This window comes from Myotis daubentonii, chromosome 10 (genome assembly GCF_963259705.1).
Source record: "Myotis daubentonii chromosome 10, mMyoDau2.1, whole genome shotgun sequence".
Lineage (NCBI taxonomy): Eukaryota > Metazoa > Chordata > Mammalia > Chiroptera > Vespertilionidae > Myotis > Myotis daubentonii.
Window position 1 is genome coordinate 27,244,713 of NC_081849.1, and position 26,748 is coordinate 27,271,460.

Consider the following 26,748-nt stretch of genomic DNA (forward strand, 5'->3'; position numbering starts at 1 on the left):
CTCTTCTTCCTTAAAAATTCGGCTATACGGTCAGCACTTCAAGAAACTTTTTTGAACCCTCTCAGATTGAATTAAGCAACTTTCATCTGACCTTTCATAGTGCCCAAGAGCTATCTCTAGCATTTTACATACTATATTATACCATTTTTCCATTTCTACATTTGTCTTTCCTTAGACCACATGCACCTTGGAAGTATGGGCTTTATCTCTTTCCTCGTTACACCACCAACTGATATGGTACTTAGAAAGGGCTCAAACAATGTGGATTTCTTTAATTACCAAAAAAGAAAAAAAAATCACAAACTAATCAACCTTAACCTCCATTAATAATATTATTTCCGTGGGGAAATACACATTTGAGGAAACCATATAATATGAAACTTAGAGACCAAAGTAAACAGAAAAAGTAGCTTAGAGGAAACAAGGGTTATCCTGAAAGAAAATCATTTAAAAGAATCTATAATCAATATCTTTAGAAGAACAAGGAAAGACACTTCATCCAAGAGGCAAGAATAGTATACTATATGAAAGGAACATGCTGAGAACAACAACAAAAACACTCTTGAAAATAAAAAAATAAGTGAAAATAAAGATCTCAGAAGAAAGGTTAGAAGATAGAGTTGAAGAAATGTTTAGAAAAACATAAATACAAATAGAAAATATGAAAAAAGTAAAAAAAGACTGTGTGGAGCAGTATAGTGTACCTATAAAAACTACTTGACTATGTGTGTTTCTAGCTTTGATTAAAATAAAAAGTGATTACAGTAGCAAAAGTTCTCACTGGGCCCTCACTTTTAAGTTTTTAATCAATTCTAATGAGTTATTGAGACTATAGGGCAATGTTAGGTAGACCCAGCTGGGAAGAACCTATTGTCCACAAGGTTCCAATCAGTCTTCCTGCGATCCAGAAACTGGAGAAAAATGGACCTTCCAAATGTCAGTTGGAATCTGGACTTTCACAATTTCTCCTGTAACATTTCTGATGAATAACTGATATCTGTCCTCATTTCTAGTGCTGACCACCAAATCCAAATTTACTATTATAATTGATTTTGTCAGCGTTGGGTGAGTGATAAACGCTCTACTATCCATTATTCAATAAGATCCCAGGCAGCTGCTGAAAGGTCTGGAGTGGGCCAGGGTTATGCATCTATGACATGAGGCCATAATGTATCAAAAGAGATTTTATTCCCGACACCTGGGTGCAGGTGGGCTGAGACCGAGAAAGGCATCAGCAAAGCCAGCAGGGAGAGATAGGTTTTTATTAATTTTTGCTGGCTGCAAGCCACTCTGCTGACGTGAGGGTCTGGTCCGTCCTTGGTTCCTCCCATGCCAGGTGTCTTCTGGTTATCTGGGCTATGCCGTGCTCAAGGCTGCAAGCTTTCTGCAAGATATCTGCTAAGCACAATAAGTTTTCTCTGCCCCGTTATATTCTCTTTAACTCTTTCAGCTGCTCCCACATTCTGCCTTGTTCATGGGCACACAATATTGACCAAGGTGTTTTCTGGTTTCATAAGGACTATAAGATGCCAGATAGCTGAAACCAATAGGATGCCAAACGCAGGATAGATTGGAACGGCATTCTGTTTATCAGCAATAGTCCCATGAGAAACAACAGAAGCCTGGAAATTTGACTTAGTGGGGTTTTTTTAGGTATAATGAAAAAATGTAAGCCCTTCTGTTATGTGTTTATAGATGCACATCTATAATATTATATCTAACATTATATCCCCATAAGTAATATTATAAAGTTTACTATTTTTATTAAAGTATAGTTGACATACAATAGTATATGCGTTTCAGAGTACAACGTAGTTATTCAACATTTATTTACCTTACAAAGTAATCACCATGATAAGTTAGTAATCATCTGTCATCATGCAAAGTTATACGATTGACTACAATCCCTGTGCTGTACGTTACATCCACATGACTTTTTTATTTTATAGCTAGAAGTTTGTACCTCTTTTTCCCTTCACCGTTTTCACTCAGCCTTTCTAACACACTCCTTATGGCAATCATCAGTTTGTTTCCTGTTATCTGTGAGTTTGTTTCTGTTTGGTTTTTGGTTTTATGTGTGTGTGTTTTTCAGATTCCACATATAAGTGAAATGATACGGTATTTGTCTTTCTCTGTCTGACTTATTTCATTTAGCATGGAACCCTCTAGGTTTGCCCATGTTGAGACAAATGGCAAGATTTCATTATTTTTTATGGCTGAGTAATATTCCAGTGTATATATGTAACACATCTTCTTTATCCATCTGTCTATTGGTAGGCACTTAGGTTGCTTCCATATCTTGGCTATTTTGAGTAAGGTTGCAATAAGTATAGGGGTGCATATATCTTTTCAAATTAACAATTCCTGGTTGTTAAGATAATTTCACAAGCTATTTGACAGTGTTTTTGAGGCAGATCCCCCTAGGGGTGTAATAATCATATTAGAAGATTTAATTTACCTCAAATTGCAACTGATAGATTAACCAGAGAGTCAGATGTTATTCTGTTGTGATATTCTGTCTATTAATAGACAAATCTTTAGAGATATGTAATCAGAACTGGGAACATACTGCTCTATGATCAAAACAAAACTATTAGAAACACATTTAACAATATGATTATAAGATCATAGAACTTCCACGATTGATGGGACCTTAGTCACTAATTCGCTCTAATAATGAACACTGTGATTTATTGAGAATTTATTAATGCACAAGACTCTTTGCTGGGAGTTTTAGAATATTATTTTTAATTCTTATAACCCTGTGGGGGGTAAGTGTGATGGGAAGAACATAGTCCCCTAAAGTTCTCAACCTCTAATCCCCAGAACCTGTCAGAAAAGGGGAGTTAAGGTTGAAGATAAGATTGTTAATCAGCTCACCCTAATGTAGGGAAGGTAGTCTGGATCGTCCAGGTGAGCCCAGTGTAATTACAAGGCTCCTTAGAAGTAGGAGAGGGAAACAGATGAGTAGTTCAGGGTGAAGCCATGTGAGAAAGACTCACCTCTTCATTGCTGGTTTTAAAGATGGAGAAGGGATCACAAGCCAAGGAATGGCAGCAGCCTCTAGAATCTGGGAAAGGCCAGGGGACAGATTCACCTTAGAGCAGCGGTTCTCAACCTGTGGGTCACGACCCCTTTGGGGGTTGAACGACCCTTTCAAAGGGGTCGCCTAAGACCATCAGAAAACACATATATCATTACATATTGTTTTTGTGATTAATCACTATGCTCTAATTATGTTCAATTTGTAACAATGAAATTGGGGGTGACCACAACATGAGGAACTGTATTAAAGGGTCGCGGCATTAGGAAGGTTGAGAACCACTGTCCTAGAGCCTCTGACACCTCAATTTTAGCCAATCAGACCCATGTCACATTTCTGATCCCCAGAACTATAAGATAATACATTAGTGTGTGTAAACTGTGATCTTAGCAATAATTTGTCACAGGAACAATGGGAATCTAATGCACTCAGCATTGTTGTCTCCATTTTTCAGATGACAAAAATAAGGTTCAAAAGATTGAGTAACTCCTCAAAATCATGCAGGTAGTAAGGGGCAAAGCAGGACATTGGGACTCCCAGACCTGACTCAGTGACAGCTGGCATTTATAACAACAGCCAGGTCTGAGGCAGGCCCTGGTCTAAGATCTCTACTGTGTTATCTTGCCTAGTCCTCATGGTAGCTTATGAGGGAGGTGGTAGCTGTCCGCATTTCTTAGGTGATGAAGTTGGGGCAGAGAGAGGTTAAAGAGAGTGTGGAGGCAGGATTCAGTGTGCTCAGCCTCAGCACCATTTTGCTACGTTCTCCCGCTTGATGGAGACAAAACTGGATGTCTGAATCCAGGTTCCCTCCTCTAGGCCTTTCCCTTCTTGAAGAACACACTGAATGTGAAGATACAGGTCAGAACCCACATCGAGCAAAGATGCTCCGTAACAGCTCTAAAGAGGAAAGCATTTGCTCCCTTTCTCCTCAGATGAAGCTTCACATTCAGTTACATCATGACTGCCTGGCTCCAGCCAGGGCAGGGGTGTCCCAGCCTTGACCTGTCTTTCCTTCTCACAGACGCTCCCCAGAAACGATCCAAGACGTTCGTACACAATCTAAATCTCATCACACAAACAACACTTAGCATGCTAGTGAAACAGATTTAAATTTAAGCAAAATTGAGTGTCCTCACATGTGCTTATGCGGGATCTATATAATTCTTCTGAGGTTTCTGCAAACATGAACCAAGCCATTTACGCTTCATAGGAACAGATTATATAATGCGAAATCCTCAATAAAAATGCAGTCTCATATTCTACAGATGGGTGTCATTTAATTAAAATATGTATTTAGAATGCAAAGGGCTGCATTAATTCCACACTGTGGCTGAGATTTTAATTGCACTAAAGTTAGGAAATTCTGCGCTAATGTTCCTCTGGCATCTCTCATTCAGCCTCTCAGAGCAGATGCCTGATGATCTGAAGAGGACTGCAGTAGCATTCACAGGCTGCACATGGCGGCTGGCGTGGAGATCCCGGGGCGGCAGGCATTATACAAAGGAGGTTCCAGGGGAGGGACGTTGCACCCATAGCTACTTCCCATGGTCCCTCTGCTTCACCAGGTGGCCCTGGGCCAGTCACTCCCCAAGGTTGTGCCTCATCTTACTCCCCTGCAGCAGGTACCACAGACAGGTGGTCATGGGGTTTTCATATTTAAAGGGCTCAGAACGTTGAAAAGCTCAGAATTTTTTTAAAAAACACACACAACTCTATGAATGCCTTTTATTGATTTTTAATATATTTTTATTGATTTCAGAAAGGGAGGGAGAGGTAGAGAGAGATAGAAACATCAATGATGAGAGAGAATCATTGATCGGCTGCCTCCTGCACACCCCACATGGGGGATCGAGCCTGCAATCCAGGCATGTGCCCTGACCAGGAATCAAACCATGACCTCCTGGTTCATAGGTCGATGCTCAACCATTGAGCCATGCCAGCTGGGCTGTGAATGCCTTTTAGTGTTAGAGCACATTTCTGAGTATTCTCTACGTGTTCAGTAAATGCTAGGTGACCAGGAAGAAAACCATCAGACTCATGTAAGTCCTGTTATTAAAGTCAACTACCAAATGCTTTCCACAGAGGAACCCAGGAGCTCGCCCTCCTAGGAACTTCTCTTCAGACTAGAGACAGTCCAGGACAAAGGCAATGCCATGCTTCTGAGCGCTTCTGCCAAGGAAGGTAACGAATGACAGGGCAGTGACATATAGATGAAGGATGCCAAACTGCAGGCAACTGTGGTACCAAGGATGTGGGGAAACGACTGACTTTATGCTTAATTTCTAGAGCAGAATCTATGATACTAAGTGTCAAAAAAGAAAGAGATGAGAACTCCCATGAAGGGGAATAGGAGGGTGAAATTTGCACTGATCATGACAGGGTTTGTCCTTCCTTCATCTGTCATCTCAGTTGTCAGCCCACCTGTGCCAGGATGGGTTTGGGTATGAGGAGTCACCAGTGGACAAAGGATACACGGTCCAGGCCATTAGGGCCCACAGCTTAGTGGGCCACGGTCTGCATAAGACATGAATGCAGGGAGGTGGTTAAATGGACCAGAGGTTTTTGTTTTATTTTTTAATACAGTTACCTAGGAAATGTTGAAGATGGAAAAGAAGAAAGGAGTAGGTCGACTTGAAGGGATGAATGTTAAGAGCCTTACACTGAGAAACAGAGACTTGTCATTCTATCTTATGAGATTGTTTTTATTATGTATGTATGCCCCTGTGGAATCTTTTTAATTAAAATCTGCATGGCTAATATGAGGTAATATATGAGAAAGAACTCCAGGTGCTTAGGGAAATGGGCAGTATATAAATCTTTGGGGAAGGAAATAAATCCCAAACCCTTTTAGAAAAATTAGCAAGAGAACTCGTCATAGAACTTGGACTTCCCTGGCTGCTCATCTCTTTGTTTATGGCAGAACACAATGCAGTCTCCTCAGTATTAACTTTTTATATTAAAAAAGGAAGCCAGCTAAGTTGAAGAAATAACAATATTTTTCTCTCAGGCTTTTAAACCTAGTTTTGTTTTCCTTCTCTGGTTCAAGGTTGTCAACCACAGAGCACACAGAAAATCCAGGCCAGGCGGCATGGCCTTCCCTGATGAAAGATTTCCCTAAGAAATCTTTTCTAGATGAAGATCCCACAGGGAGGCTGTTCAGAGGCTGAAAAGAGAGCCTGAGCCCCAATTGTACAGTCTGTTGTGAGCTATATGCTTATAAGCCCTGGAGAGGTGAAATACGATTATGTGTCTTGGAGGCCCAGGCTGGCTTTCTAATTCTTCAGGGCAGGTAAGGTTTAGGGGACCTTGGCAAACGGAGCAAACCCAATCATCAGGCTTAATGTGCAAGACCTGACCGGTAAGAGATTCATTTCTCTTTATTGTTATAGAAGACTAACAGGGCTTGAGCATTGTGGTGGTTTTAAATATCCCCAGCTCATACTTGGGCTCTTAAATAAATCAAATATATCTATCTATAAAATTTTATGGATTGTTTTTCCTTTAATTTTTATAAGATAGATTGGGAAGAGGGAGGAAGAAAAGGGGCAAATTTTCATAAGGCAAGATGTTTGCAGAAACTAATTGAAAACAAAACTTCTTTGAAAGGAGTTATTGCCTCCTTAAAAGCGCTAATTTCCATGTGAACTGTATGCCTTCTTGCAGAGGCGGAGGGGAGTTCCCCGGGCAGTTCTAAGGAGACCCATTACTGGTTAGTGTACGCTCGCCATGAAGGACATCAATTCACAGATGAAAAACTACTAGGGTGTTTAGCTGGCTCTCTATCACGAGTGGCAGTCTGCACTCTCTTCATCATTACTGTTTACTAACCCTTGGGGAACACGGTCGGCCGGCTTATCATAGCTCATCTCGAATTAGTTTACATCACTTGTTGGGCATCCCTCCTCTGGTCATTGAAAAGAGTGGCCCAGGGGTACCAAGGAAGCAATGAAGATGTCCTGTCCGTTTTCAATTTCCTTCCCTTGCTCTTTGATTTCTGTTGTGTCCCCAGAAGAAACGCTCTAGCACTGTATATATTTGTAATGTTAATCATCCATTGGTTAATCCCCACAGCCACTTTCTGAGCCAATTCGAAAGCTAGCATCTTTATTCCCACGTTACAGATGGAAAACTGAAGCATGAAAGTGGGAACCATGCTTAGCCAGGGACAGAGCGGGGATATTGATCTTGAAAACACATTACTTTTCATTAAACTAACAAGAAATTTTACTCCGTTTCTCTGACTTTTTCCTTCTCATATTCTTTACATTCTTCAGCACCCCTCATTGGAGACAACTGGTCTGCCCACTCCATTTGTGATGTATGCTTTCTCACAGGACAGAATTTTACCAATCTTTCATCTGAAGTACTTTATTTCCTTCTAAAACTCTGTTTTGGTGTCATGTGGACATGCTTTTTACTTTCTGGGTTAGAAAGTCTTTACTGCTCTTTCTTCTCATTAAGTTGTTTCTTTACCTGATAAAAACAAGTAGAGCATAGGGAATGTAGTCAATAATACTGTGTTAACTAATGGATGGTGCCAGATGGGTACTAGACTTAGTGGGTGATCACTTCATAAGGTATATAAATGTCTAAGCACCCGAAACTAATACAATATTGAATGCCAACTGTAATAGAAAAACACATTTTTAAAAAATTTAAACATAAAATAAAGTGACGAAAACCAACTTGAAATATCAGAATTGCTTCTTTAAAGTCAAAGCATATTTTTCTGTCACTTCATCGCCTTTTCTCTTCCCTCCCTTACTACTTAGTAACATCTTACTGTGTATTCTGCTTTCATCTAAAATAATGGCAAAACACAAAATGGACCATCTGTAGCACCAAATAAGTTAAAGCCCTGTAGAAATTCCTGCACATGTATTTTGAGTTTTATATCTCCAATGAAGAAAGCACAGCTAATGGGGAAAGTGTGAGAAATAGTCTATGAAAATCCACCTCCCTGAGAAGAGGCTAGAAAACAGCATTCAAACTAAGACTAAAATAAACCTGAAAGGAAGAAGCAAGTAGCAGTGATGCAAAGTACGCACTATGGACCGCGTGATGAGAGCAGGCCCTGGGTGGTGCTCCCGTCACGTAAGGATGCCACTGACAAGGCGACAGTAGTGATGGGGAATCTGATGCAGCTACGGTGAGATGAGAAGTATGTTTTTGACTTGTTTTTTTGGATGATTTTTCTTCTCAAGAGGGAAGACTATGGAGACCAAACACCCTGTAGTACTTAATTAGACCAAAAGGAAGAATTCACGGGAAAGTAAACATTATTACAGTCTTTTGGAGAATGTCATCATATTGAAGTTTACACAGCAAAGAAGTAAACACTGGGTGTACTAGTAGCTGGATATTTAATTTGCAAACATTACATTTTCAGACATTTGGGAAAAATATAGGTGTGATCCCATGATTAGAACTTACCAAATGGGATGTAGTTCATGGTGAGGGGTGGGAAGACTTGGGACATAAAATTTGAACCAAAAATGCTAAGTAATTTCAACAACAATAATAATATCAAATACTCTACGCCTGGATGTATTCTTAATATCTCTCTCTCTCTCTCTCTCTCTCTCTCTCTCTCTCTCTCTCATTTAATACCATACTATCTTCATTTTTACAAACTGGACACTGAGGTACAGAGAGGACACATTAAGTTATTAGGTGGTGGAACCAGAATTTTAACTTACTCAATATGCCTCCTCCACAGTCTGTACTGTTAGCCACCATGCTGTTGTATAGCATCCAAAGAGCTCTCTCATGAGCTCACAGAGGGGAACATAGGAATGGAAGAAGAAACCTGTGATCACAGGTGAGGGCATATGGGACGGAAAGCGAGCCTGTGGGTAAGGTGTCCAGGAGGCACATCCTCAGCGACCCTTCATCCCACTCCTCCGGCTCCAGATGTTCTCTGAGATCTGAGTCGCTGTAGCTCAGAAATAGCTCATGATGGGAAGGTTATATTTATTCATCCAGGCTCAGTCAGGAACACAGAAACCAATTTTAGGTTTTTCAAGCAAGAAGGAATTTAACATATGGAATTAGATATTTTAAAAATTGTTTAAAGGGCTTCGAAAACAGTTGGATGGAAGCAAAGAGCAAGGAAACTAGCTTCTGCTCACAGGAAACGAGAAAATGCGCCAGGGGTTCGCCACCTGCTGCGAGGAAGCAGCACCGCCGCGCTCTCCTCTGGGCCTTCTGCCCGAGCATCTTTCTACCACGCAAAGGACAATAACGCCTTCCTTCCTTTCTGCCTGCCACGTCTCACTGCCAGAATTAAGCCCAAAACCCTGCTGCAAGAAGTAGGAAACTATATTCCTAGACTGTATGTATGCATTATCAACACTAATAAAAGAGAAAAATGGTAATTGGCGTACGAGCTACCCTTTTCATTGGCTAATCAGGGCTATATGCAAATTAACTGCCAACTAAGATTGGCAGTTAACTGCCAACAAGATGGCGGTTAATTTGCATATGTAGGCACAATGCAGGGAGGCGAAAGGGAAAGCAGGAAGAAGCCCCCTGCCACTGACAGTGATCGGAAACCCAGGCGGGGGGGGAGCTAAGAGCTGGGAGGCAGGGCAAAGGCGGCCCTAGGGCCGCCTTTGCCCTGCCCCCCAGCCATGATCGGAGAATCAGGTGCCTTTTCCACCCTGGCCAGTGATAGCAGGAAGTAGGGGTGGAACCAGCGATGGGAGCTGGGCATGGTCGAAGCTGGCAGTCCCAGGAGCTAGGGGTCCCTTGCCTGGGCCTAAAGCGAAGCCCACGATCATGGGGCCACTGCAGCTGCGGGTCCCCGCTGCCCGGGCCGGATGCCTCAGCCAGAGGCGTCAGGCCTGGGCAAGGGGCTGATCCTGCGATTGGAGGGTGATGGGGGTCAACGCCTGAGGGCTCCCAGTATGTGAGAGGGGGCAGGCTGGGCTGAGGGACACTCCCCCCCACACACACCCAGTGCACGAATTTCGTGCACCGGGCCCCTAGTATATAGATATTCCTCTTCCCCAGGCAGTGGCTGGAGATGATGCTGACTTGACAGTAGACAGGGTCATAAGGTATTTTCCTGTCTTACTTTCTATAGTAAATTTAACCTAGGGTATTATCAAGGGGAATATATTCCCAAGAAAGCGAGTAAAGTAACACATCTTCTATAGTAGTAAATATAAAAAAAATCTTTCCAAAATAAGGCCATCTCAACTGTTTTAGCCTTAATAGAAGTCCTGTATATTGAAATAATTTATAACACAATTTCTGTCTCCTCAAATGAAAATAATTCCTATCATTCCAGGTTGACATGTCACGGCTATATAGATTTCATAATTGTGACTCCCTTACTCTACCGTATAGACACCTCCCTGCGTATTTCATCTCTGCTCTCCTCACAGTGCCTCTGGCAGGGGAATAAACTGTGACCATAAAACAGATGCTGATTATAAATATAAATGCAAATATAAATATAAACTACCACTTCCTCATGCCTGCCTGAAATACCACCTCCTTTATTAAATTGGCAACTCTGGAGAAAGGCTTTCCTCCCCTTTTGTAGATAAAAAGATAACATTTAAACCTGCCACCCTCAGTCCCATTTTTCTCCTGCTTGTCTTCACCATTTCCAGAATTCTGTAGTTCTGATACTTTGTAATTCCTTACTTTAAGGTCAAAAGGTCATGATTTTATAGAGTGTAAATGTCTTCATAGATCAACATGTTATTTCCTTCCTGCTCATTAGCCCTGTGAACAGCTAAGCCCACCGGGCTCCAGTGTTCTGCAAGGTGTCTCCCTGAGGAATGAGGTGAGTGCAGGCGTTGCAGTCTTCCAGGTCCTCCCAGGAGGTCCAGCAGCAGTGACTCAGGTTACTGAGCGCTCACTGTGCCGAGCATGGTGCGCATGCTTTACATGTGTCATCTCATGGAATCCGTACAGTGCTCCTCTTAGGCAGAGAGTGCCGTTGCTGACTCACAGGTTTAGCAGTTTGCCCAAGATTATATAAAGAGGTTGAGTCAGGATGTAACCACTTTCTGAGCCTACACATAGGTAGTCAATCCGAAAGAAATGTTGTCATAGGTAGGGCAATCGGGTTCATCATTAATGAGAACACTCATATCTTTTTACTCAGGGGAAGGAAAGTACTTAGAGTTTGAGGCAATATCCTGAAATTATAAAATCACCTGACAGATAAATTATTGCTTTTCTATGTAGTTTACCCTTAACTGGCATAAAAAAAAAAGACTATCTTTTGATTTTTAGGAAACTTGATTCTAGATTCATCTATATGAACTGTTAATTATTCTAGGGATTATGTAGCAAAACTGGAATGGATGTGTGAACAGTATCCATGTGTAACTAATATATAAAGACAAAAATATGGCTGTATATTATTAACCTTCACAAGGCATTAGTCAGTATGTGTTTGGCACCGACTCGTCAATTGAGGCTGCACAGAGTATCTGTCACCAGCAAAACGAAAGGAGCAGGACTCCACTGTTCCCTTCACCACACACTGGAGAAGTGCACGCTATTCTCACTGACCAGCAGTTCTCTTAGCCAGATTTCCACCTACAAATCCTGGACCTCATGGTAGCAACTTCATTCTGCCTGTTTCTTACTTCCAGCATGTGTCACAGGCAGCGGTGCCAGCTACACTGCGAGGCTCCGTGGCAAGGTCCCCTCTGTCTTCCAGATAAGTCGGTTATCTGTGTTGTCCACACAGCGATCGGGTCAGAGTGACCAGGGCTTCTACGATTCGGCCACGTTTGCTCTGAGTCACAGTAGCACATGACGCTTTGCCCTTGAATGTACAGAGCTAATTGTTCCAAAGCCCACTTAAAGCTATAAATGGAGGAGAAACACATTGGGGTTTCATTACTTATTTATTGAATACATTTGTATTGAATAAATAAATAGAAGTAGTAGTAATAGCGATTGCCATATAGTAAGCATTTGCATGTTAAACGCTATTCTCTAAGCATTTATATCTTTTCTCCTTTAATCTTCAGAATCCTGGGAGTTAGGTGTGGGGGTCCTCCTTTTACAGGGGAACGTTCCAGGGAAGTTCACCCATATGCTAGAGAAAGTCAGAATCTGAACTCAGATCTGTCTGTCTCCAAAGGGCACCTTCTTGTTCACTGTACTTGATAGTTACCTGCTGGTTCCAGGAACTGCATGGCACTCTGGGGGTACAAGGATAAAAGTGAGGTTGTACTTGCTCTCAGTGAAGAAGGTAATGATTCTTTCTCAGCTTGGCTCTAAATTGTTGAAGGATGCAGCTGCCTGACACAAGGAAACTCGAAAAGATAAACGGAAGAAAGACCTATAGGAACGTGGCACGCACTTGCTGCGTCCTGTTGGAGAACGTGCTTTATTCTGGTGGCCTCAGTTTCGCCGTTAGTAAATGGGCCGAGTGTTTCCAATTTACAGTGACTATGCCGCTCCCTAAGACTCGGGGAGGTTCACAAATGCTGAAGCTGGGAGGCTGCTGTTTTAATAACATGGATAAATGTTAGCCCTTCGCCATATTTTTGCCTCTAAAATTCTGTTAAAACTTGCATCTGTGTTGCTTATTCACCTGAAATATTGAGTTAAGTATTTGTTAACATTTTAAGATGCTCTTTAAAGCGGGTTTTACAGAAACACAAAAGGCTTCCCGCCTCATACGGCTCCACAATAGTGCCTTTCACAGGAGGACGAGCTGTTCGTTAGCTTTTCCCCCCGTTTCTAGTAACTTCCCTTTCCAGCAGGAGCTGATCTGGCCTCACTACATGCCCTTTTAGTAGATGATTAGGTTTTCATGAAGCATCAGTGAGGATTATTTGGAATAAAGGAAAAATCAATATTAATGTTTCCCCCCAGGTCCAAAAGAGGCTGAGGTCTGTTCTGTTGCTCACAACGTGTGAAAACCACGTGTCTGTGCTGCTTTGCACTGTACAGAGCAGGAGCCTAATGCCAACCGTCTCGGAGGCCCTGGGCCTGCGCGGCTGGTGACCTACCAGCAAGCCCTATCGCCTAATTAAGGGGATGTGGTTTTCCCTCTGCGGACAGTGCTGCATCCTGGCCGCGCAGAATGCCTCCTATCCTGTGTAGCCTAAGGAAACAGCTATTCTTTTCACCTGGGTTTTTATTTTTGTTTTGCTTTTCACGGCGTGCCGCACACGGATCTCCTTTGTTCCCACCACGTGGGTCGATATTTGGAACCATTCTTCAGTTTCGTAGCCTTTCTGGAGCTTAGCTTCCTACCCCGAAGTGGAATAATGTTCCAGGCTAGTGAACTGTTTGGAAGACATTAGGTCAAAGGCATTGTGTGAAGATATAATGGGGGGAAAGGATATAAAATTATTTGATTTGTCCTTAAAGATTAAACTCAACAGGCATTATTGCTGAGTGTAAGAAGAACCACAGGCTATGAAAGGCTCTGGAAGAATAACATATTGCTTCTGTTCTCATGGATCTCACACTCTACCAGCGATTTTCAACCTTTTCCATCTCGTGGCACACGTAAACTAATTTCTAAAATTCTGCGGCACATCAAAAAATACATATTTTGTCCATCTGACAAAAAAATAAGTATAGTTTTGATTCATTCACACCAGATGGCTATTGTTGTATTGGCTGTTGTCATTATTTTATTTTATAATCTAAGGGAAAAGAGGTTAGTGTTCCTGACCAAATAGTCAGGTGTTGGAATGTTTTAAAAATTCTTACAGCGCACCAAGAATCGTTGACTTAGGCAAATCCAGTGTGAGATGAAATGTTTCCGGCCACAAAAGGGAGGCAGAGGTGCCAGAGTTGAGAAGATGTGCTCCAGCTCTGTGGGCACCTTGGGAGGGGCCAAGTCCCCTAGTGGCCCGCACAGCAACATAACCTGTATAAATGTGGAAAATAAGGCTTAGAGTTGTTAAGAAATGTATTCCAGAGGAAATACAAAATAAAAGAATACATTTTATTTATCTGGGAAGCTGCAGGAAAGAGAATGGTTTCATGGAGATGAAAATTACTCGTAAGCAGCATCCCTGAAGTTAGGTTCTTTATAAAAATATGATCTTTGGGTGTTTGGTTTGGTTTTTGGTTTTTTGTTTTTTTTGGCCTCATAATAATACATTCTCATACAGATGTCATTACCTGGACAGTGAGAGGGACAAGCATATCTGTTCTTCCCCAAAGAGTTACTCTCTATAATTAGGGAAACAAGGCATTTTGGAGAAGAGAAAGAGAAAGGAGTGGGAAGGAGATGTTACAGAGAACACTAAGAAGTTGTGTTGCCTGTAGTCTTGTAATTAATAAGGGGAAGGTGTAGTACATGGTCATTTAAATAACAAATAGTCCCATAGACAAGGAAGTAGGTCTTTGCCTGCTGTAGCAACTGAAAGCATTTTTTTTTAACCATCAATATATTATCAATTAGGTGAATAGAACCAAGCAAAGCAAATATAAATAAGACACCTTCACCTTACCCCCATCCTTATCTTGTTTCCTTCTTGATAATGAATCTCATCTACTTTTCCCCAGTCCAATTTTTTAAAAATCCCTTCCATTTGCCCTTCGTCCCCTGTAAGAGTGGACGAAGAGCCCCCCTCCGGGGCAGCAGTGAAAGGCTGAGCATCCCAGCACAGCCATTAGACAGAGGGATCCACTGATGGGCATTGTGTCTGAGAGAGGAGCTGTACTTCCAGCGCTGACTACGCCCGTGGGATCTAATCTGAACAATGTGTCCTGTGTCCCCATTCTTTGCAATCCTAATTCTATAGGTCAAGGAACAATCTGAGTCGGCACTTTGGCTTTCAAAAATCCATTGGCTTTGCTAGCTCAACCCAGAATTTCTGAGGAAATCTGGGCTGGAAAGAAAGAGTTATTATCTGGGAACAAAAGAACCATTGCCTCTGAAATAGGAGGCAAAATAAAGAGAACCCACCAAATGTGTTTCTTAGATGACGTCCATCTTATGTAGAAACAGAACAAAAGAACTTAAAACTAGGTTATAGACTGGAGGATGGGAAGGGGTGTCTAAATAAATGGCTTGGTAGTACTGGCTAAAGCTAGGACTTTTGCAAAGAATAGCTAGCTGGGTGTTAAAAATATGTCTCAGGAAGGAGAAAGTGATCAAAAAGTGTCACCATGAGATTTTAATTTGGAGCCATTGACTTAGATAAGAAAGGACATCTCTTTCCTAAGAAAACCCAAATTAGATGCTAATAAGACAGTAGATACATCAGCATGTGAAGGTCATGTATCCATTCCAGAAACTAGTAGGTTTATCTATATAGAATTTGTTTAACAAACACTTATAAAGTGCCTGCTGTGCACAAAACACTGGGGTGGAGGAAAGTTAGCTTTTATAAGTTTGTAAATAATTCAAGGGAATGAATAAAAAGTAGGGATTGTGGTACAGAGAAAATAAGAAGGCTGAGAATAGAGCTAGCTGACACTAAAATTGCACCTTGGAACTGTGAATTTATAGTGCCTAACACTTACATTGTAACCTGATGTTGAGCTTGGTAGTAGCATATCCCACAGGCACTTAACAGGAGGAAAGAGGTGAGACGGAGGGTCTTCTTGTCACAGCCCCATTGACTCTGTAAGCCCCATTAGTTCTTAATGTCACAGGCCTAATCAGGATTCCCATTCTCACTTTTTAAAAAATGTCATCCAGGTAACAAAATCAAAGGATCTCAAAATTATTTACAAAAGCTAATCACACATTGTTCTAGGAGTTAAGAAGGTGCTATTACCACAATTTTCTAATTAGAAAACTGAAGACTGGAAATTAAATAATTTTACCCAGGTTGAAGCAGAGATCATTTTGTAGTGACTGTCATTTCTCTGTACAAATAGGAAGAGGAGTCAGAAATAATGATTGCACCAAAATGTGATCTTCTGAAATGTTTTCCAGTGAGAAAATCTCATGGGATCATTCCTCATTGTCTTTTTTCCATCTTCTAAAGAGTTTGAATTTGCAGAGTTAACCTTTCTTTTCCTGCTGTGATAACCATCTTTCCCTTTTCAATTTATCACTTTGATGACAGCTGATCCCAGTCTAAGCTAATATTGTAACAATTTTAGATAATATTGCAGATGCACAAGGACATCCTCATATGAATCAATTAAACAAGTCACAGTAAGTTGCCATTAAAAGTGTAGCAGCTGCATCCTTGAAAACAGATGCTCTTCTGGGTCTGAATGAGTCCAATTTTGACTGATTTTAAGACCTAAACAGATTTCAGTCTGGTTAATATTAGGATGTGGAACCACTTGAGACATCCTAATGACCTACGTTGATTGCTTCTCCATGACAGTTAGTGTGTTGGTTTTCCTTGTGAGATGCTGGGTGTTTGATATGCCAAGGATTTTATGTCAGTAGAAAAGAGAGGAGACCCCCCACGTCTCAGCTGCAGCAAGATGGCCTCATGAAATTAAAGTGACTTCTAAAGGCAACCCAATTTATAGGGATTGGACTGTAGGGCTTGACCGGAATCACTTTAAGCTATACTTTTGCAAGATTTTGAATAGCCAAGGAGACGAGCTATAATGAACTGCTTCCCTATTTCCACTCTGTCCCTGGCATCTACTCAAGAAACTAAGGGGAAAGTTATAGCTGTTAATGGCAAGTCGTTGCTTCTCTTTCCTGATCTTTATTAATCTATTATGTGGATTATTTGTCCTGTTATGTTGGCCAATTAAATCACTTGTTCTGTTTAATTTTAAAAAATCATTGATTTTTATAAAAAATTAATATAGCCAAATGTGTGTCTTAGATAAATAATACTGCCTCACTCACATTTAATTAACCAAATATGGAGGATTGAATTAAGTAGGGACAAGGCATAAGGCAAAGACATCAGTCAGGAGACTGTCCCAGTAGTCCATGGAAGAGAGAGAGCTAGACCAAGAAAATCGCAGTAGACATAGAAAAGACAAAATATGTTAAGAAAACATTTGTGCAATAAAGTGGGCAGACATTAGTCTTTGTTGAGGAGAGTGAGGGAAGGAAGAGAATCGATTACTCTTATGTTTGCAGCTGAGATTCCGACATTGATATGCCACTGAGAGAGAATTCAGGATAAAGGGCAGATGGTAGAGATGGATAATGAGTTTAGTTTTGAGCTCATTGCATTTGAGATGCCTGTGGGATGTTCTGGTAAAGATAGCTGGCAAACAGTTGATCAAATAAAATTTAGGAATCATCAATTCTTAGATAATAGCGAAAACCATGAAAATGGATGAGCTCACTCAGAGAACAGATAGAATGACAAGTGAGAGCGACCGATAGAAAAAAATCTTCGGGAACACCAGCATTTATGGGTGGGCTAAAGGAAGAATAGCCAGTCAAGGAAACTATGTAAAGTGTGTCAGAGCTGTGAAAGGAAACCCTGAAGAACAGGGTGCCATATGAGGCAAAAGAAAACAGAATTACAAGAAAGAAATGGCCTTTCCGTGTTGAATGAGATTAATACTGGGAAACACCCAATAGAGTTGGCAGCAGGCTATCATTGGTGATGATCCTCGGAATAATTATTTAACAAACCGTCCAAGGCAGAAATCAGATTATGGCACATGAAAGACTTAATGGGAAGCAAGACTATGGAGAAAGCAAGTGTTGAGAATTTTTTTGAAGTCTTAATAAGAATCTGAGGTCCTCAAGAGAGGAGTAATGGAGAGTAGGAAAGACAAAGAGTCTGGGAGAGCAACATGAATTGGGGGAAGTTGCTGAGAAGGGGAAAGGAGCTAGCCAAGCACTAGGGAAGGATGAACATGTGGTATTGAAGATGCTTTTGAGCATAAAACCCAGAAAATTTTAGTGACAACAATTGATGCTTTAGGGTTGTTTCGCTTCCCTGTCAAAAGGTGAGCCGCAGAATTAGCCATAGTTAGGTCAAGTTGCCAAAGAAAAATATGCTTAGACGCAGTGGTTCTCAACCTTCTGGCCCTTTAAATACAGCTCCTCATGTGGTGACCCAACCATAAAATTATTTTCGTTGCTACTTCATAACTGTAATGTTGCTACTGTTATGAATCGTAATGTAAATATCTGATATGCAGGATGGTCTTAGGCGACCCCTATGAAAGGGTCATTCGACCACCAAAGGGGTCGGGACCCACAGGTTGAGAACCGCTAGCTTAGAGGATCATTACCACTAAGCTAGGCTGGGAAGATTTCTAGATTTCCAGTCTCTAGTGGAATGAACAAAGGAAAGTTGGAAGTATCTGTTTTTTTATCTAATAAGCAGGGTTTGCCCCTGAGATCAAGAATCAGCTTCCTCATAAACCAATCAGTTTAGCATAGAAAGCCCAGCTACATTGCCATGCAGATGGTTAGCTAGGAGTCTCGGAGATGCCTGCTTTTATGCAAAGGCTATAAGAGGAACAAGCATGTTGTGAATGACCTGATGTGGCCCAGCCCCAGTGTCAGAAAAACAGCATAAAGTGCATACCTTAATAAAATGATTGAGTGCTAATAGCTTTAAAGCCCACAATATGTGTTCTGCAGAAACGAAGCAATCCCCAAGATAAATATACACCATGGAGCCTCTAAAAGGGTTTGTGTGTGTGTGTGTGTGTGTGTGTGTGTGTGTGTGTGTGTGTGTGTGTGTGTAGTAACCTATCTTGACTATAGTCACCCAAACAGCAGATTCTGTCAGCCTTGCTTTTTTGCAGATTTCCATTTGACATTTAAGAGCTCATTGGTTGTTTGTGTTGTCATTGTTTGCCATTCTCAGCATTTCTTTGCTCCGTGTACTCCTTCTTGTTAAGAAAACTTTGTAAACTTCAGTGAGCCCTCAAGAATTCACAAGCCAGCTTTTCAGTAGAACTCTGGGCATGATTTTTCATGTTGCTTTACTAAAGTGTTATCTTTTTGCTATAGATTACAGTCAAGCAAAATGTGCAGTGTGCTGCTATCTAAACTGTTTTTACCTCGCTTGTTGCAAGTTTTATCTTGCCATTAAGTTACTGTACTTGTCTTTTTGGTGTGTTTTTGTAAATCCTCACCAAAGGAGTGAGGATATTTGTCCCATTGATTTCTTTAAAAATATATTTTATTGATTTTTTACAGAGAGGAAGGGAGAGAGAGATACAGAGTCAGAAACATTGATGGGAGAGAAACATCGATCAGTCGCCTCCTGCACATCTCCCACTGGGGATGTGCCCGCAACCCAGGTACATGCCCTCGACCGGAATCGAACCTGGGACCCTTCAGTCCGCAGGCCGATGCTCTCCATCCACTGAGCCAAACCGGTTTTGGCTGTCCCATTGATTTTTAAAGAGAGTGGAAGGCAGGGGAAAGGGAAAGGGAGACAAAGAGAAACATTGATGTGAGAGAGAGACAATGAGTGGTGTCCTCCTGTATGCTCCTCCTCCCCCGACCAGGGCTAGGGATTGAACCTGCAACCCAGGCACGTCCCCTTGACTGGGGATCAAACCTTGACCCTCCAATGCTCAGGTCGATGCTCTAACTATTAAGCAACACTGGCCATGGCTGCTTGTTTTTTTTTTAATGGCTCAGTTTGGCAATGTTCGGTTGCTACACATAATGAAATTATATATTTCTATAATAAAGCAGTTGTTGTTTTTTACTTTCTTGGTGGAATTTGTCCAGAATGCCTTTGATAGACTTTGGGATATTAGTACAGTAGTCCGTCCACCCTTATCTCTGGTTTTGCTTTCCACGATTTCAGTTACCTGCAGGCAACTGCAATCCAAAAGTATTAAATAGAAAATTCCAGAAACAAACAATTCATAAGTTTTAAAGTGCACACTGTTCTGAGTAGGATGATGAAATCTCAGCACCCTATTCTGTCCTGCCTGACTCATCCCTTTGTTCAGCGAATGTATGTGCTACCCTCCCATTAGTCACTTGGTAAGTAGCCCTTACAGATCCGCTGTCGTGGTGTCACAGTGCCTGGTTCCAGTCACCCTAATTTCACTTAGTAATGCCCCCCAAACACAAGAGTAGTAGAAGATGCTGGTAATTTGAATACAAAAGAGAAGCTGTACAGTGCTTCCTTTAAGTGAAAAGGTGTGTATGTGTAGGAAAAAACAAGGTCTGTGTAGGGTACCATTCATGGTTTGAGGAATCTGCTGGGAGTCTTGGAACGTGTCCCCTGCTGATGAGGGGAAACCACTGTAGAACTTTGAACCTCAGACCATGAGTCCGATTTCTTCAGGATCTGATTTCTACCTCTTTTCGTGGATACATAGTAGCTCTCTCTGCCACAGTTAGTGTCACACAGCAGAGGAATCCAGGAGCTCAAAAGCCCTAAAATGCTTTGAAATACTCCATCAGTGTTGCTTGTGGTTGCTTTCACCCCACCTGCCAAATGAAGGCCTGAAGGCGGTGATCTCTCCTGGCGATGAGAGAACATAAGTCATGCTCACAGTACAGGAGAGTGGCTCTGCCTCGCATGGAGCCTCCTGCAGATCCAGCTCTGTTCACCTTAGATGATGCCACGGCTGGAAATAATTTTAAGTCTACTTCGCTACACTCCCTTCCTCCTATGCATCAGTTCCTTTAAACAAAGTCTTTTTTTCATGTTTGCTGTGATAATTTATTAAAGTCTGGTTCCATAGGGAAGAACTATCCTTCTAAGTCTTGACTATCTCTCTGGTCCCTTCTCCGGGCTTGGCCAGAATCTAGGCATCCATGCAGCCCTGACAGCCCATAACTGTAGATGCAGCTGCAGCCAGATGTTGACTCCCTACCCTGAAGGTGAACACCTCCTGGCACTTCGTCAGTAGTGCCTGGCCACATCCAAAGGACATTGCGTCCTCCAATCAGGAGAAGAATTTTCAGATGGAAAAGCAAAAATAACTGATAAATGGAAATTGGACTTCAAGATGGATAGAATTAGCTTTTAAGTAACATGTTGCTATAATTAAGCTTCTTAACCTGGACAAATCAAATGCTAATGAATACTTATTATTTGTGTTTATTATTTATGTTAATATTGAGTTTTATGTGCTATTGGTCAAAGAGTTTTATCTACATTAATCTATTCAATACTCCCAACAACCTCATGCTCTAGGTACTATTATCTCCATATTATAGAAAAAGAAACAGGCCGACAGAATTTAAGTAATTACCTCTTAATTATAAGACAGTTAGTTACATTTACAGTTAGTTACATTCACTAACCCTTGGTTTCCATATAGTAAGTAGTGGGGACAGGACTCAGGGCTAGTCTTTGAGGCTCTAGAGAACTAAAAGATCTTTTGAATGAAATTGCGAAATTACTATTGGCAGCCTTTGAGAGATTGTGGAAAACTGGGTACATAACAGAAACCTAGACATAAACAAATATAGTTCACATTTCTGCTGCTCAGTCTTTTCCTGAAGGCAATGTCCAAGTGCTATTGAATATTGTGTCAATTACTTGGGAAAGATATAGAAGTTAGCTTTATAAAAATTTCCAAAAAGACCTTTATAGGACTTTTAGTTGACTATGAGCTCTATATGAGTTCAAGTAGAACATAAAACCACGGCCTGCCCCCTGAACACCTTAGCCTTACGTGCAAGCAATGTGGCATCTACATGGAAGGAGGAGATAGCTCTCTCTAGACAGGCCAGACCCCAATGTATTTTTTCCTTCTGCAGTATTTATTGTGTGTGGTCCTGCATTCCACATTTCAAGGGAGATACAGAATAGCCAGGATGTTTTTATTGGTGAAGTATGAGAACTGTAAAATTATTGAATTCATTTATTTAAAGAATCATTGAAAAACAGGGGACGGACATTTAGCCTGGAAAGGGAAGACTTCAAAGAAGCCAAAGGCGATGTCTTTAATACTTGAAGTGCTGACACATACGAGAATGACTGCAAAGTTGGCAAGATCAGGGCAGACAGATATGACTTGATGTAGGATGGTCAGATCCTTCAGAGATTGGCTCGGCTGCCTCAGAAGGTGTTGAGAGCCCTTTCACAAACATTTGTGTGGGTGTGCCACCCGAAACTGAACAGCCACCTGCAGATGTGTAAATGACACAAGCATAGACCACGTGGCTGGGCCAGATGACTGTTGAGGTCACTTCCAACTCTGAAGGTCTGTTTTTTGTCATTCTGCAAACAGATTCAATCATCTGGGTTTCTGTGTTTAATCAAGGACAGAAATAGTCTATCCTGTCTTGGACGTCTAATGCTGCCAACACTAGCATTAGCCAAATTGGTAAAAGCAACATGATGAACAACAAAATTACATGTCATTTCAAACCCCAGTAGGCATGTAGAGAAATGATTCGTGTTTGTCCTCTCCCCTTTCTCCAGTGCTTTCTCCTGCTCAAGATGGTCACACGAACATGGATCTGCCCCCGGTGTCGGAGCAGATCATGCAGACACTGAGTGAGCTTGCCAGATCTTTCCAGGACATGGCCGACCGCTGCCTGCTGGTGCTGCATCTGGAAGTCAGGTATGACTGGGCCACCCACAAGACGCCAAGATTGAAACCCACCGTGGGCCATAAATCACTTGCTTTTTTTCTGGAAAATATCACCATAATTTTTTTATTATCATCAGTGTTGTTCCTTTTTTACACTGGATGTGATTTGTAGTGTTATTCGGTGACTCTGCAGTTTTTTGAGCGCATGTTGTATTGTGAACACGGTGATTCAGAGTTTGCAAGGCTTGTGATATCAGAATGACCTGGATTTGAATGTCTATACCAGATGGCTAGTTGATCTTGAGACAGTTACATTTACTAACCCTCAGTTTCCTCATCTTAAAAATGGAAACAAGAATTCCTAACTTGTAGATTTTATAAATGACATAATTAATACAATGCCTGTTACATAGTAAGGATGCAAAATGTGATAGCTTTGTGATTATGGTGATTTTATTGTCACTGATGTTTTTACTAAAGTGCTCTGCTGATCAAGAAGGTAGTATAGAGATTCAGGAATGATGGTCCCTCCCTTCAAGATCTTAAAACCCAATAGGAGAGAGTAAGTTAAAATAATAATTCATGAAAATAATGGCCTCTTATTTCTTCCCCTGCAGTATAGAATATTCTGAGTACTTTGATAACTGCTGTTATTACATATATGGAAAGGCCAGGATGAAAAGACTAGGGAGCCTTTACCTGTTGATTCATTCATTTGTGTGCCTTCTTTGTGCCAGGTAGTGTTCTAAAAGTTGGGATATAGGAATGGAAAAACACCGAAGGTCCCTACTCCCCTGGAATTACATTCTAACGGGGAAATAGCCAATGAGTAAACGAAAAAGATGATTTCAGATAAGAGCAACCCAAACAAGGAAATGGCAAAATGGAATCGAGCAGTGCTATCCAATAGAAATATAAAATGAGCTACACGTGACCCAAATAGATAATTTAAATTTTCTACAAGTCACATTTGAAAAAAGAATACAATTTATAATTGTGTAAATTATAACATATTTTATTTAATCCAGTATAACCAAAATATCATTTCAACATGCAATTAACATAAACATTATAAATGAGACATTTGTATTTTTTTGTCCCAAGCCTTTGAAATCTGCAGATTTTACACTCACATCACATTGAACGTTGGCCTAGTCACGTTCCCAGTGCTCCAGCGCCTCCCTGTGGCCAGTGCTGTCACCCTGGGCAGTGCCGGGAATGGCTGAGGTGGATGAGAAAGCGGGAGTTTTGTGTGTGTGTGTTTTTTAGATAGAGTGGGCAGAGGAAATGTGGCACGGTAACAAGAAGGAGCCATCTGTACAAAGACCTAGGGGAAAGGGCTTCAGACTCTCTGAGGGAGAAACACCACAAGGTCCTGAGACAAAATCAGGCTTGGAAGAGAGAGGCGTTCAGCTGGTTGTCACTCCGGGGGGGGGGGGGGGGGGGGGGGAGGAGAGGGTAGAGTGAAAGGGTAGGTAAAGGAGTGGGCTGGAGCCTGGTTATGTGGGGTCATGGAACCTGACACATTCTAGGGTCTTACAGACCAAGTGAACAGTTCACATTTTATTTCAGGTGCATTAAGAAGCCGTGTGAGGTTTTTAAGCAGGGGAGACATATTTATTCATTCATCATTCATTCACTTTTTTTTCAATTTTTTATAAAAATTAAATTTATTGGGGTGACATTGGTTAATAAAATTATATAGGACTCAAGAGTACATTTCTGTGATACATCACCTGTATGTTGGATTATGCATTTGCCACCCAAAGTCTAGTCTTTTTCTGTCACCATGTATTTGACCCCTTTTATCCTTCACTACCCCACCAACCCCTTCCCTCTGGTAATCACTACACCAGTGATGGCGAACCTTTTGAGCTCGGCGTGTCAGCATTTTGAAAAACCCTAACTTAGCTCTGGTGCCGTGTCACATATAGAAATTTTTTAATATTTGCAACCACAGTAAAACAAAGACTTATATTTTTGATATTTATTTTATATATTTAAATGCCATTTAACAAAGAAAAATAACCAAAAAAGCGAGTTCGCATGTCACCTCTGACACGCGTGTCATAGGTTCGCCATCACTGCACTATACTATTGCCTGTGCCTATGAGTTTCTGTTTGTTTTTCTTGTTTGTTCATTTCTTACTCTCAATTTTATATCCCACATATATTTTTTGACTTTTTCTGTCTGAGTTGTTTCACTTAGCATGTTTATGATTGGGTAAAAATATGGTACATATATACAATGGAATACTACTCAGCCATAAGAAAAAATGAAATACTGCTATTTGCAACAACATGGATGGATCTTGAGAATATCATGCAAAGCTAAATAAGTCAGACATCCATTCACATTTTTAAAAGATCACTTTGGCTGTAAATGGAAAAGGAATTTCAGGGAGAGGTATGAGTGGAAGCAGAGTGACCAGTTGAAACCATTATGAGCACCAGCATGACGGAGGTGGGCATGTGAGAATGTTGGACTTGAGACACATTGTGAAGGTAGAGCCGATAGAACTTGTTAGTAGATCAGATTGGGCGCAGGGACTGGAAGCAGTGAGGGGGAAAGGGCTCAAGGAGAACCAACAGCTTTGGGACCACAGCAGTTGTGTGGATGCCAAAGCCATTGACGGAGGTGAGAAAGACCAAGGGAAGAAAAAGGTTGAGCGAGAGATGGAAATCACGAATTCTATTTTGGAGATGTTCAGTTGAAGATGCTTAGTAGACATCTAGGTAGCAATGTCAAATAGGCAGTTGGATATAGACTTGAAACTTAAGGATCAGAAATCTTAGGATTAGAGAGTGTATAGCAATACATTTTCTTCTAGATGACTAGGAGACATTGTTAAAGTTGATAGAGTATTTTTTTTTCTTTTGGAGTCTTTACTAGATTTAGACTTTTAAATGTAAATAGGATTTTGGTTCATACAACTGTTTAGACCAGTGATGGCGAACCTATGACATGCGTGTCAGAGGTGACATGCGAACTCATTTTTTTGATTGATTTTTCTTTGTTAAATGGCATTTAAATATATAAAATAAATATCAAAATATAAATCTTTGTTTTACTATGGTTGCAAATATCAAAAAATTTCTTTATGTGACACGGCACCAGAGTTAAGTTAGGGTTTTTCAAAATGCTGACACGCCGAGCTCAGAAGGTTCACCATCACTGGTTTAGACTCTAGTTAGAACGTGGATATCTTTCAGTGTGCCCAGGTAAAGCCTAAATGATAATGTCTTGTTAATGTCACTTCTTTTGTATGACACTTGCTTTTTTTATTCTTCATTATCTTGTTCAGTGAGTTACTTCTTTATTGCTTGTGAGCACCTGTGAGTGGAACAAGATAAGGAGCATCATAGATTTGGAAGTCTATCTTAGCATTATTTCTGAACTTATTTCTTCTTAAAAAAATATTTATTGTTGAGAGTATTACAGATGTCTCTCTTTTTTCCCCCCTTGCCCTCCTCCATCTGGTTCCTGCCCCACCCCAGCTCTTCACCACCCTATTGTCTGTGTCCATAGGTAATGCATTATACATATAAGATCTTTGGTTAGTCTCTTCCTGCCTCCCCCCCCCCCTTCCCTCTGAGATTCGTCAGTGTGTTCCATGTTTCTGTGAAAGTCCACGGCCAGCATGGCTTTCAGGGTTCAAAGGCTTGGAGGAAGAGCTGACGCACAAATGACATACAAGACAAAATATTAATTTTGATACCGGGGGAAACCAGAGGAAAACTCGACCATAGCAGTCAAGTTCTTGCTGAGTCTCCATTCCCAACTACTATTATTTACTAGAATACACAATTGCCTTTTAGGAATGCAAACAGACATATCAATGGTAATGTTTAGTAAACACTAAGATTGTCAGGTTTTGGGGGAGTTTGCTTTAGGCCATTGTGTCAGCAGCAGGTAATAAAATGTAAATATTCACCCTGTTAATATCAAAAGGAGTCCTGGTCAGCCTTCTGCCAGATTCCTCACATTTATATTAATTACTGTTGATCTTGGTTTCCAGCATGTTTCCATGCCTCTGATTATATTTTATTCACTATTTTATTTTGTTCATTAGATTTCTTGTTCCTTTATTTTGATTTTTAGACTCTATTTTTGGTAGATATGTATTTATTGCCATTTTATTGTTCATATTTTTTCTTCTTCTTTTTCATCCTATTTCTCTTACTTTTTCCCTTCTTAAAGAATACCTTTCAACATTTCATGTAATACTGGTTTGGTGGTGATGAATACCTTTAGCTTTTTCTTGTCTGTGAAGTTCTTTATCTGACCTTTAATTCTATATGATAACTTTGCTGAGTACAGTAATCTTGGTTGTGGGTCC

General features: G+C 40.9%; 1 protein-coding gene across 1 annotated transcript in view; it reads left to right on the top strand.

The window, feature by feature from the left end:
- EXOC4 (exocyst complex component 4) overlaps window positions 1–26,748 on the top strand; it is a 753,652-nt gene that overhangs the window by 663,580 nt on the left and 63,324 nt on the right. The window contains exon 15 of the mRNA XM_059711814.1: window positions 22,297–22,438. Within this exon, the coding sequence (XP_059567797.1) occupies window positions 22,297–22,438 (142 nt within the window). The remainder of the gene's footprint in view (window positions 1–22,296; window positions 22,439–26,748) is intronic.